This window comes from Mesoplodon densirostris, chromosome 15, assembly GCF_025265405.1.
Source record: "Mesoplodon densirostris isolate mMesDen1 chromosome 15, mMesDen1 primary haplotype, whole genome shotgun sequence".
Lineage (NCBI taxonomy): Eukaryota > Metazoa > Chordata > Mammalia > Artiodactyla > Ziphiidae > Mesoplodon > Mesoplodon densirostris.
The window spans coordinates 74,319,655-74,331,656 of NC_082675.1; the positions used below are offsets into that span (position 1 = coordinate 74,319,655).

At 45.1% G+C, this 12,002-nt stretch overlaps 1 protein-coding gene across 4 annotated transcripts in view; it reads left to right on the forward strand.

The window, feature by feature from the left end:
- The window catches only part of NEDD4L (NEDD4 like E3 ubiquitin protein ligase), a 358,858-nt gene that overhangs the window by 275,840 nt on the left and 71,016 nt on the right, over nucleotides 1-12,002 (forward strand). For all 4 annotated transcript variants that reach the window (XM_060118688.1, XM_060118689.1, XM_060118690.1 and 1 more), the window contains 3 exons: nucleotides 6,508-6,569; nucleotides 6,739-6,841; nucleotides 8,481-8,647. In XM_060118688.1, coding sequence (XP_059974671.1) covers nucleotides 6,508-6,569; nucleotides 6,739-6,841; nucleotides 8,481-8,647 — 332 coding nt within the window. The remainder of the gene's footprint in view (nucleotides 1-6,507; nucleotides 6,570-6,738; nucleotides 6,842-8,480; nucleotides 8,648-12,002) is intronic.

The window sequence follows — 12,002 nt, forward strand, 5'->3', positions numbered from 1 at the left end:
TAGCCTCTGAGTGGTAGGAGAACCCAGCCGGCATATTCTGAGTGGATATATGGCTTTGGTCCCAAGATTTGAGGTGCTCCCATATGTATATTTGATCACATGTATAGGACACTCATGGGAAAATAGCACAGTTAATCTTGTATGATAACACAAGTGTGGGCATGTAAAGTGGATGTTAGCATTTGAATATATTTTGTGGATAAATTATGAATGCTCTTTTCTTGATAGCTATATAACCGCTGTCAAGGCAGTTTATATATATATGGCTCTGTGGCCTGTGGATGCAGTATTGTTTGATGTCATCGAATTTTAGATTAAAGAACTTAGGTCTTACTAATAATGAGGGAAGGTAGTGGAGAGCTGTCACGTGGTGGTGACGGTGTGTCGCCCACCCTTCCAAGCCTTCTCAAGGTTTAACAAATCGGACTGGGTGTTTGGTTATTAATTAATTCTTTACAGCCCCATTAGCTGATAGAGAAGTTGTTCCTTTAACAGATGTTTGCTGATAGGCATAATTCTACTCTCTGATGAAGAATCAGTGAAGCAGGTTCCTCACTCGGGTGGCTTAGCAGGGCCACCATCACGGTAGCCACATGTGGTAGTCGAGCATTTGAAATGTAGCTAATGTGACTGAAGAACGGAATTTATCTATTTTATTTCATTCTAATTAATTAAAATTTATATTTAAAAAGCCACACATGGCAAATGGCACCCTATTAGATGGCTCAGGTGAGATCAGACCAGAGTTCTCTGGCTTAGGTGAAAAATACGTGATTCTGGATGACCTTTTCCTAAGATAATAATTCTGGCTGTTGGAGGGAACTGGGGGTGGAGGGATTCCCACACCAGGGTTTACGTGGTGATTTTTCATTCAGCTTTTTTCCCCTACCTGAGGCTGTTTCTCTATAGTTCTACATATTTAATATACCAAGAATACTTAATTTAGATAGAGAAAAGGCCCAGAGATTTGGAATCATAGAAATTAAGATAAAGAAGAGAAGTAATCTTTTGTTACTCTTTTTAAAATCTATACTAGCAAAATACCTAATCACATACACTTCCATCTTGACATATATACACACTTATTTACTACAAGGCATTTTAAGCTTTATCTTGTTGCCCCAAGATAGCATGAACCTTTCTTCCTTTAGAAAAGAATCATCTCTGCCTTGATTCTGGTCTAAGAAGTTGCAGCATTTGAATGAAGCTCTTTTCTAAATCAGGAACTTGATGGAGAAGATTCAGGACCACAAAACTGAAGTTAATGTAACCTCTCACGATTGTTAGGAAATTATTTTTAATCATTTAAATACCCTACTTTGTGGGGTTTTGGTGTGCTTTTTGAAAAACATAGTTTAGGGCCTCCCTGGTGGCGCAGTGGTTGAGAGTCCGCCTGCCGATGCAAGGGATACGGGTTCGTGCCCCGATCTGGGAGGATCCCATATGCCGCGGAGCGGCTGGGCCCGTGAGCCATGGCCGCTGGGCCTGCGCATCCGGAGCCTGTGCTCCGCAGCGGGAGAGGCCACAACAGTGAGAGGCCAGCATACCGCAAAAAGAAAAAAAAAAAAAAAAAAGAAGAAGAAAAACATAGTTTAGACTTAGTAACTGATGTTCACTAAAGAACCTTCTTCCCTTGCTGCAGTCCTAGAGGCCTCTGGGTGCAGCTGCTGGTGGAAAGTGACATTTGCAGTATAAAACCATGCTTTTAAATTCTTAGGAGTGGCTCTCCTAAGCTGTCCTAACTTGCAGCTATAAATTCTGTGATCCCGAGAAGCCTACCGGGAAGAGCCGGAGGGTCAGGACACTTGAACATCTCAGACTGGGGCACCACGGGTCCTTCTTGGCCCACTGCCCACCGTTGGGTCTCTGGATAATCGTGTGCCCTTGTGAGCATTGGGACAGTCCGGGTCGGAGTTCTGCCAGGGAGACGAGTGAAGGAGGCCACTTGAAACAGAGGGACGGGGCCGGGAGGGTTGTGTGAAGCTGGGGTGTGCTCTGCGTATCAGAGCCTCACTACCTCGATTACCGAGGAGGCCAGTGTTGGCTAGGGTTTTGTCCCTTAAACACGAAAGAGTAAAGAGTGATAATCAGAAAGAAAAGAAACTTCTTTTTCCCTCTTTGATCATGGATTCCTCGGTGCTTTATCAGATGCTTCCAGATGAAAGAAAATAATCTGGACTTGTCATTCACTTTCATTCTTGGCTCTCAGACCAGTTCTCCCAGTTTTATTTGTGGAAGAAAAAGGATAGGAAATTGGGCCCAAGGAATTTAGAATGGTAGGGATCTGTTTCCTTTGCTTCTATTCCAAAGATGCCACCCGTCTTTAATATTTTTTCCATTTTATTTATTATCGAGTGTGGGTGGAAGTGAGTAAAAGACGAGGAGGGAAGAGGGAGAGTAAATAAGGTTGGTCACGCGACCTTTTATGCAGGTCTGAGAATTCAGAAAACATAGATTCATATTCACGGAAGTCTCCAAATGTCAAGCTTTAAAAGATCTCTCAGGAATAGTTGACTCCGAGCTTGGAGATGGGCAGGTTGCCTTGGTAACCTTAATAAGTTAGCAGTCCTTTTGGGGCCTCTGTTTTTCTCACCTATAAAATGAGGGCATACACATAGATGATACCAAGTTTCCATCCAGCTCTGTGAAACAGCACCTTGGCTGTAAGCAGAGGCACGGCGACTGTGATGACGTACGTTGTTACCTGGGAGACTTGGGCAGTGTGACGAGCTGGAGGCATGTGGAGGAGAGAGGAGGTGGGGACTGTATTTTAAGCAACGTAGTCCTACCAGCCTGACGTCTGTAGTGCAGCTCAAACTGAGCTCCTCTATTTTATTCTTTTACAGTGTGGCACCAGAGGTGATGAACTTAGCCGCAACTGTCCTGTTCTTGTAGCATTTTCTTTTCCTGTTTCAGGATCTACTCTGTTTTTGGCCGTGCCACGCGGCACGCAGGATCTTAGTTCCCCGACCGGGGATCAAACCTGTGCCCCCTGCAGTGGGAGCGTGGTGTCCTAACCACTGGACCGCCAGGGAAGTCCCTGTAACTGTCCTCTTCTTACTGATTTTTTTTAAAGAACACTATCATTTTTACATCTGTCTGTTAAATCCTGCGTCATTGCCCAGAAGTTCATACAGGATTTTATGACTTATCTTTAATAATTACTTAGAGACAAAAATAACTCCAAGACTTGTATTAACAACAGAGTGACATTTCTGGTGGGTGTTTGCCTTTTACGCCTCGGAAACTTTCCTCGCCTCGACCATCAGTTGCGTCTCCCCTGCCCTTTGAGTCCCAGCGCATTACCCCTACCAGATGCAAAATCTCTGTATCTATGGGAAACACGCTGGGTTGAGAGAGCTATTTTAAAAACATTAATTTCTCCTATTTTAGTCAAGTGCCACTCAAGGCAACCAGGGTTAACTTGAATTTCAGTTTTCCTACAGTGAGACATTTTTGGGGAGGTGGTGTTATTATCTGGCACCTTAATTGTGCTTGAAGGTAACGCAGATGATGAACACCCCTTTTATGATTCCAGCTGGTACCAGGGTAATGGTTCCCTCTCACATGTACAGAATTCAGTATCATAGACCTTAGAGGGACTTTAAAGACCATTTATCCACTCCCTGTATTTTACAGGTGAGGACACCTGGGCCCAGAGAGGGAGGTGACTTGCCCAGTGATCAGAAGGCTGACCAGACCTTGGGTCTTCAGCCTTGATCTGTGGTGCAGTCACGGGCCGAGGGGGCAGGGGGGCTCAGTCTAAGGCCTTGGGTGCTTTTAGCTGTTGCATCCCTGTTTTGAGTCTAAGGTCCTGATAAGGCCATTCCCTTCCACTTGCCCACAGAGTTATTTACCTCATTACATATGTGTCAAAGTAACTGCAGTTCTGTTGAAAGCAACAAATCTTTTTAAGATGAAATTGCTGTGTAACCAGAAGATTTTCTTTTGAACGCTCACAGGACATTCAAAAGGGACAGGGGGTTGCAGCGTCTATTTTGGCCAGTACTACCGTTAGCATCAACCTGTTTGAGATGGCTTTCTACCATCTCAGTGCTGTCCTGGGAGTCTCCCCTGGGCTCTTCTCCAGGGAATAGGATCCAGCAGGAGCCTGAGTAGTGCCAGGAAGAATCCTTTCGTTATCTGCAAGATAACGGTCTTGTTCACACTGGAGAATTTCCATGGAGGTGAATTTTCATTTTTTAATGCCCTGCCTTTTTGCAGAGTGTTGAGTTGGCAGTGCTCACACGTGACATGAAAATGTAGAGTTGGCTGATGATGACAATGGCCAACATTTGTTAAGTGTGCCAGGAACCCTTGTGAGAACTTGCTGTGTATTGATACCAGCTCAAATGATTGGTTTAATCGTCACAACTCTGTAAGATCCTGTTACTGCCCTACTCTATAGATGAGGACACTGAGGCACGGAGAGCTAAGGAACTTGTCCTTGGCCACATGGCTCCGTAGGTAACAAAGCCAAGACACAGACGTAGGACGCCTGCCTCTTGATTTGTGTGGTGTCTGTCATTTAAACTATGTAGTGTATGGACAGTTCCATTTTTAGAGTCCCGGTAAGTTCTCTGATTTTTTTTTTGTCTGAATTTAGAAAAAAGTCTAGAGAATATAACTGACTTTCTTGAGTGATGGTGAATTTTTGTGGCCTCGGTACTCTACTGTAGATCAGGTGGGTTAATCAGCTACTTGTACAGGTACTTACTTTGTGTCAGGCAATGCTCTTGGCACTAAGAATACAGTGGCGAGCGAATCCAAGTCTCTGATCTCATGAGGTTATATTCTACAGGTGATGGATGTTAATAAACTAGTTAATAAATAAACGAGCAAGATAATTTCAGATGGTGAAAAGGGAGGTATAAATCAGGATGTTGTGACAGAGGATAATAAAGGGAGGCTATGGTGGCGATTTAGGATGTGGTGTCTGAAGGTGTGACTTGGGATCCCAGACCTGGGTGACAAAGTGGAGACCGCCATGGCCATCTGGAGCCAGAGCTGTTCAGTAGAAGGACCTGCTAGGGCAGGATTAGATGTGATGTGCACGCGGGACAGAGGAGGTCAGGACGGGTGGAGTGTGGGGTCATTGGAGAGACTGGTTCACAGTGAGGTTATAGGTAATTAAGAACCACATCATGGGGCTTCCCTGGTGGCGCAATGGTTGAGAGTCCGCCTGTCGATGCAGGGGACACGGGTTCGTGCACCGGTCCGGGAAGATCCCACATGCCGCGGAGCGGCTGGGCCCGTGAGCCATGGCCGCTGGGCCTGCGCGTCCGGAGCCTGTGCTCCGCAACGGGAGAGACCACAGCAGTGAGAGGCCCGCGTACTGCTGCAAAAAAAAAAAAAAAAAAAAAAAAAAAAAGAACCACATCATGTTTTAACCTTATAGGTCCATAGGAAAGAATTTTCAGCATATTATAAGCAGAGTAGGAAGCCATCGCGAGTTTAAAGCAGAGAGTGACATAAACAGATAATGTTACAAATATAAATGCATATACACACACATACCCTTCTGATACATAATAAATCATTTTGTGGTTTGTCTCTCTTGCTACAGAAGTAAATGTTTTGTTTTGTTTTGTTTTGTTTTGTTTGCTGTACGCGGGCCTCTCACTGCTGTGGCCTCTCCCGTTGCGGAGCACAGGCTCCGGACACACAGGCTCCGTGGCCATGGCTCGCGGGCCCAGCCGCTCCGCGGCATGTGGGATCTTCCCGGATCGGGGCACGAACCCGTGTCCCCTGCATCGGCAGGCGGACTCCCAACCACTGCGCCACCAGGGAAGCCCAGTAAATGTTTTTAATTGTGTTTAATTAAAGAGTCTAGGTATTTGAAGTTTTACTGCACATAGTATTTTTAAATTAACGAAATAGTAACATTTATTTTTCCAGTTGCCTGCTTACTTTGACCATCTGATTTTGCACAATAAAATACTGATTTCTTTCAAAAATGAATACCACCACTACATTCATAGCTTCTTGAAATAAGCACCAGCAAAAGGCTGATGAATGACGCCACCTAGGACAGTCTTTCAGATGACATGATATTTGAATGTTAAAAGTAAAGTAAAATTGCACTCACAGATTGATCTTGCATATTTTCCTATTAACTGCATTTTTAGGTTTCTTGAATCACAGGGACAAGCAGGCAGGCACCAGTGACCCCCAGTTCTCCAGAGTTAATCAGCAGCATGAGATTGAGCCCTGCACCCAGCAGTTAGAAATTACACTTGGCAGTGACGACTACAATTCTGTCATTTGTCTCAGGCTGAGGTTGGCTCCTAAAAATGGGTGTTGATAGTGACATCTAGTGGATCTTGAGTAAAGCTTTGTGACCTATGAAATGTGTAATTAATTGTCAAGTACTGGGTAAGGAACCAACTCTGTTTTCGCCAGGCTCATGTTCTAAAACCTGAAAATGTATTCTCTGTAATCCACTTGGGTGTATCTGAAATAAATGAAACTATCAGGAGGATTGAAACTTACTTTTTCTTCCTTTAGACAGAAGATCCAACGATGGAGCGACCCTACACATTCAAGGATTTTCTCCTCAGACCAAGAAGGTGAGGCTTTGGGCTGCTGCCGTTTCTTATGCTTTGGCTGTTGGTTTTCTCTGAGGAAAATTCCAACTTCTTTTCCTATGGCATTTTTTTTAAAGCATCATAAATATGAACCATCATAAAGATGTAACCAAGTCACATCCTTTATAACCAATTTTGTTCCATCATGCAGCCATAAATCTCGAGTTAAGGGATTTTTGCGATTGAAAATGGCCTATATGCCCAAAAACGGAGGTCAAGATGAAGAGAACAGCGAGCAGAGAGATGAGATGGAGGTAAGCCACAGGGCTTCGGGCCTTGGTCTGTTTTCCTTGCCTAAGAGCATATTGATGTTTTACTTTAAGACTTTATAATTTAAGGAAATAAAAGTTTATCAAGCTTAAATATGAAGAAACTTCAATGTGTCCATGAATCTACGTCTTTGACAGATGTACCGATGTGTTGGTTTTTAGCAAAAAAGATAAACTTTTCATGTTATGACACTAATAATTGAAGAGGGGTCTCTTTCTAAACTGCTATACCCCTGTTTTATTAACAGCCCACCGCCATGTGAAATTCTCCCCACATATTTAATTCTCTTATTTCTTTGGACTTGCAGCTCTTTGTAAATTCCTTTTAGCACTTGGAATTGCTTCAAGTGGCTAAAATAATTGAGGGACTCATCCAAGTTTCTTACTCATTTGGCACCCAGGTGAGAACGTGCATGGGGTAGAAATGCCGTTTTGGAATTAGCTGTCCAGAGGAATTTTCTTTTGTTCCCTCCTGGCAAGGCCACCTTTTAACTCTCCAGTCATGTACCTCTACCATGGGTACCTTCTCAGCTCAGGCTTCGGATGGTGCTGTTTTGTTAGACAAATTCTCATATTGTTCTGAAAATGTCCGTTTACAAGACCTCTCTGTGGCTTATTTGCACATCTGTTTGCAGCTGTTGCATATACATGATGTGTGAATAATGCATTATGGGCAAGTTAACGGAACCCCCCTCAGACCCAGAGGTCATATTACCAGGCAGTGTTTCATGTGCAAGCTTTCATCTCTCTCTGTGAGAAGGACTGAAGTGGGTGGTAGGCAGTCTTGAATGTTAAGATTTCATCAGCACATCCACAGATTTTTATCTCAAATCCAAGGAATTTTTTTTTTCACACTCTTCCAACCTTCCAACTGTAGTAATCAGTGAATTACTTAATTTTCCAGTGACTTTACTAGGGAATGTCAGGAAGGAATACTTAATGCCAAAAATATGTGTTGCAAAGAAAGCACCTCTGACTCTGGTACCAGGAAGCCTGTTGATGCGGCGGCAGCAGGTGGGGAATGGTGGCTGAGTAGGAAGCGGCTCCTGGCTGCCTGGCTGCTCGTCCTCCCTGCAGCCCAGGAGCTTCCCCTCCTCCTGCAGCCGCCTCCATGCTGTCCTCCCCGGGGAGCGAGTGCGCCCCGGGCCTCCTGACGCCCGGGCAGGCCACGGATTCTGCGAGAACACACGTGCTGCAGGGCTCATCTTCCCAGCTCCCTCTTACCTTACGGAGGTGTTGAAAAGATGACAGCTGTAGTGAGACCCGTATCATCGGCAAGGCTTTGTACGGCCCCGGAGGCCTTCAGGTCAAAATAACAAACACGAAATATGAAAAGAGTGTCATGTGACTCAGGTAACGTGACAGCCGGTGCAGATCCCCATCCGAGTGGCACCCTGCAGTGTCATCTTCTTAGAGGGCAGCGCAGTTCATTGGCCACGGCTCAGAATATTTTTGAGACGCTCCTAGAGTTGATTTTTTTTTTGCCCTATTTTGGGAATTTCTTTAAATGTGGCACAGGAAGCCACCGTCAGAGCCGGAGAGCACAGGAGCGAGGACGAAGGGCACAGACGCACTGTAGCCACCAAAGCAGCCTCACCATCTCCCCTCTGATTGTGCTCCACAGCCCGGCTGGGAAGTCGTTGACTCGAATGACTCGGCGTCGCAGCACCAGGAGGAACTCCCCCCCCCTCCCCTGCCCCCCGGGTGGGAAGAAAAGGTGGACAACTTGGGTCGCACTTACTATGTCAACCACAACAACCGGACCACCCAGTGGCACCGACCCAGCCTAATGTGAGTACCGTCGATGGTCAGGAACACGTCCCCACACTCTGCAGTCAGGTGCACACGTGGCAGCGCTTTGGGACGAGGTTGGGAAGTACATCTTGTACCGGTGAAAGCACGTGGTTGTGCAGTACAACAGGATTCCTCTTCGTGGAGTTGACGAGCGTGGGAGCCTGAGTTTGTAGGTTATAAAGAAGCTCTTGCCTTGGAATCAGGTTCTCCTGTTGTAAACATGCACTAATTTATTTTGTAGGACTTCTTTTTTTTTCTTTTTTTTTCTTTTTTTTTTTGTTTTGCGGTACGCGGGCCTCTCACTGTTGTGGCCTCTCCCGTTGCGGAGCACAGGCTCCGGGCGCGCAGGCTCAGCGGCCATGGCTCACGGGCCCAACCGCTCCGCGGCATGTGGGATCCTCCCAGACCGGGGCACGAACCCGTGTCCCCTGCATCGGCAGGCAGACTCTCAACCACTGCGCCACCAGGGAAGCCCTGTAGGACTTCTTTATGTAGATTCGTGAGACGTAAAGCAGGGGTTATGTTTCCTTGGTTTATCTTATGTTTGGTGATTACCTCACTTTCCGCTCCTTCAGCTTCCTCTCCTGGCTTAACCCATCATGGAAAATAGCAAACATATTGGCTCTTTAACTTTCTGGATTTTTATTCCATAATTATTTGATTTGGAAACTCTCTCAAAATTTTTCTTTTCCTTTTTGGAAAATGTATAGATCACCCCCTTGATATAATTACAAACACATGGGAGGGTTGCTAATTCACAGCTGGTAATTACGGTTTGTTCTAATCCCTTGCCAGCCTCAGGGATACAGTGAATTGATTACTGTTTTGTTCACTCGACAATTTTTTATCTAATGATGGCAAATAAACACTGGTTAAACCTCAACTACTATAAAAAAGGATTTGAAGCAGCTTGTTTTTTGAATGATAGTATACAGCAAGACCTAAAACTATGAATATACAATAAAAGGCAAAAACAAAATATTAAAAACAGAAAAGGAAAAAATTGTCCTAGAAATCATGACCTCCCTAGCAGTCAAGACAAGGAGGTAATTACCACTAACTTGTATAATTTTCAATATGAATAAAAGCAAGTATATGAGGTGAGATAATTTTCTCTGTAACCCAGACTCTGAAGGAAATTTGCTAATGATGGTTTTTAGCAAGTATTAGCAATGGGATGGATGGTGTTGTCAGTAACCCTTTTATCTTTAGAAATTGCAAAGATGACCTGCATAGGTAGGAAAGGTGGCCAAGAAGTATAGTCTAGATTATGTTTGGTTTAGAGAAAAAGCTTGCAGAATCTGCAGCAGTGACTAGCCAGTCCTTCCTAAGCCCCTACGTGGGTTCTCATGAATATCAGCTGTCCTTGGTCAGCTTTGGACCACACGGTGTGTGCATCAGTTCATTGTTCCCAGGACAGCATAAATATCCCAACATCCAGATGATGTTGAACTCTTCTTTGTTGTCATTTTTTCCCATAGAAATATAAATGGAAATGGTTTTGTTGATTCCTTTAATTAATTAATTAATTAATTAATTTTATTATTATTTTTTTTTACTATTTCCCTTTGATTAATGACCATAGCTGTTAAAACTGTTGTAAGCCATTTGACTACTCTAGTTCTTTGTAGTTTAAAAGAAAAAAAGTAACCGCCTTGGGCTTGGTTACGTGTAGTGATCAGAAGAATCTTGGTAGCAGTACCCTAAGCAAAGTACCTTTATCTACCTTTGCTAAAGGTCATAGGAAAGGAATACCTGAACACAGCACTCTCTGGGGACCACAGCGTCATGACCTCTGTAGACAAGTGACTACCGGCAGCTCACAAAGAAAGACTGATGGCCAGCACGTGTACAGAAAAATGTTCACTGTCATTAATAACTATGCAACCGAAGTCTGTATTTAGGAGGTAACTGGGGACAATTGCTACTTTCTCTGCCTCACAGAGTTGTGAAACTCTAATGAGGGAATTTATCCAAGCTCTCACTTGTATAAATGCTGGCCCATCAGTAGGGCAACTGTGGTTCTTCCGAGTTCACGTTCACCTGTAGTTTAGGGAGAAATCAGTGGCATGATGGTCCACATCACTGAGGCAGCTGAGCCAGGAAGGACGTCCCAGAGCTCCGGGTGGGACCTGCCAGGTCCCTCCTTTGCACCAAGCATGACTTCTAGAAAGCAAGAGAAAAGTTAGTTGAGGAAAAAGAGTCGGTTTTCACAATAACCTCCTCATCCCGTCTGAACTGTTTGAGAATTTGGGATTCTTTTTCCTTAACTTTATTTGGCTTGACCAGAAGCCCTCAAGCCCTCCAGGCTATTTTAATGTGTTGTTTTAATTCAAAAATGATGTTTTGCTTAACTCAGTTTTCACAGAATACTGCAAGTTTGGGTTGGGGGGAATGGATGTTAAGAAGGGTCTTTATTAAAAGGCTATATCTGAGGAAGTCAGATAGAGAAGTGAGGATCACACGCTGCGCAGAGAATTAAGACTGTCGTGGAGACTCTCATTTCTTACCCGGTTTGCTACAGACTTGTGCTCCAGACTTCAGCCCCTGAAAAGTCCTCATTGACATCCTGTTGCCCTCAGGCTCTTATTACAGGGTCCTCCTCACCCTGCCTCTTGCCAGCCACAGTCAGAAACATAGAGCGGGGGCTTCCCTGGTGGCGCAGTGGTTGAGAGTCCGCCTGCCGATGCAGGGGACACGGGTTCGTGCCCCGGTTCGGGAGGATCCCACATGCCGCGGAGCGGCTGGGCCCGTGAGCCATGGCCGCTGAGCCTGCGCGTCCGGAGCCTGTGCTCCTCAACGGGAGAGACCGCAACAGTGAGAGGCCTGCGTACCACAGAAAAAAAAAAAGAAAAGAAACATAGAGCGGTCTGATCATGCATAGCTGCTTTCTGATTACTTTCTCTTCTTCTTGGCCCCATGGATGTGCTGACCCCCAATCCCCCCCAAAAAAATAAAGCCAGAACGTGCCCCTTCCCCTGGTAACCTTCCGACGTCAGCCTACTATCCCTTCCTCTGGGAGCACCGGACGTCTTCTGTCCCGGTCTCTCTGAAAGCCCTGTGCCTCCCTGTCAGGACACAGGGCACATAATACTCTTACTGCCTGTATGAGCAGGGACTGTGGTTTCCTACGCACAGATCAACCCCTAGCACCTGGCACAAGGTAGGAGCTTTTAATTGAATGAATGACTACAGATGAGTCACTTCTGAAAGTGGGTACAGGCATGTGGTTTAGTGAACTGTCCAGGCCTGGATGCAGAGCTTCCAGACGGAAGGCGGCCACAGAACATTCCCCAGCCCTCTCAGGTCAGACAGTGGCCTTTAAAATGCCTCTAATTTTAGAATAGTCCTT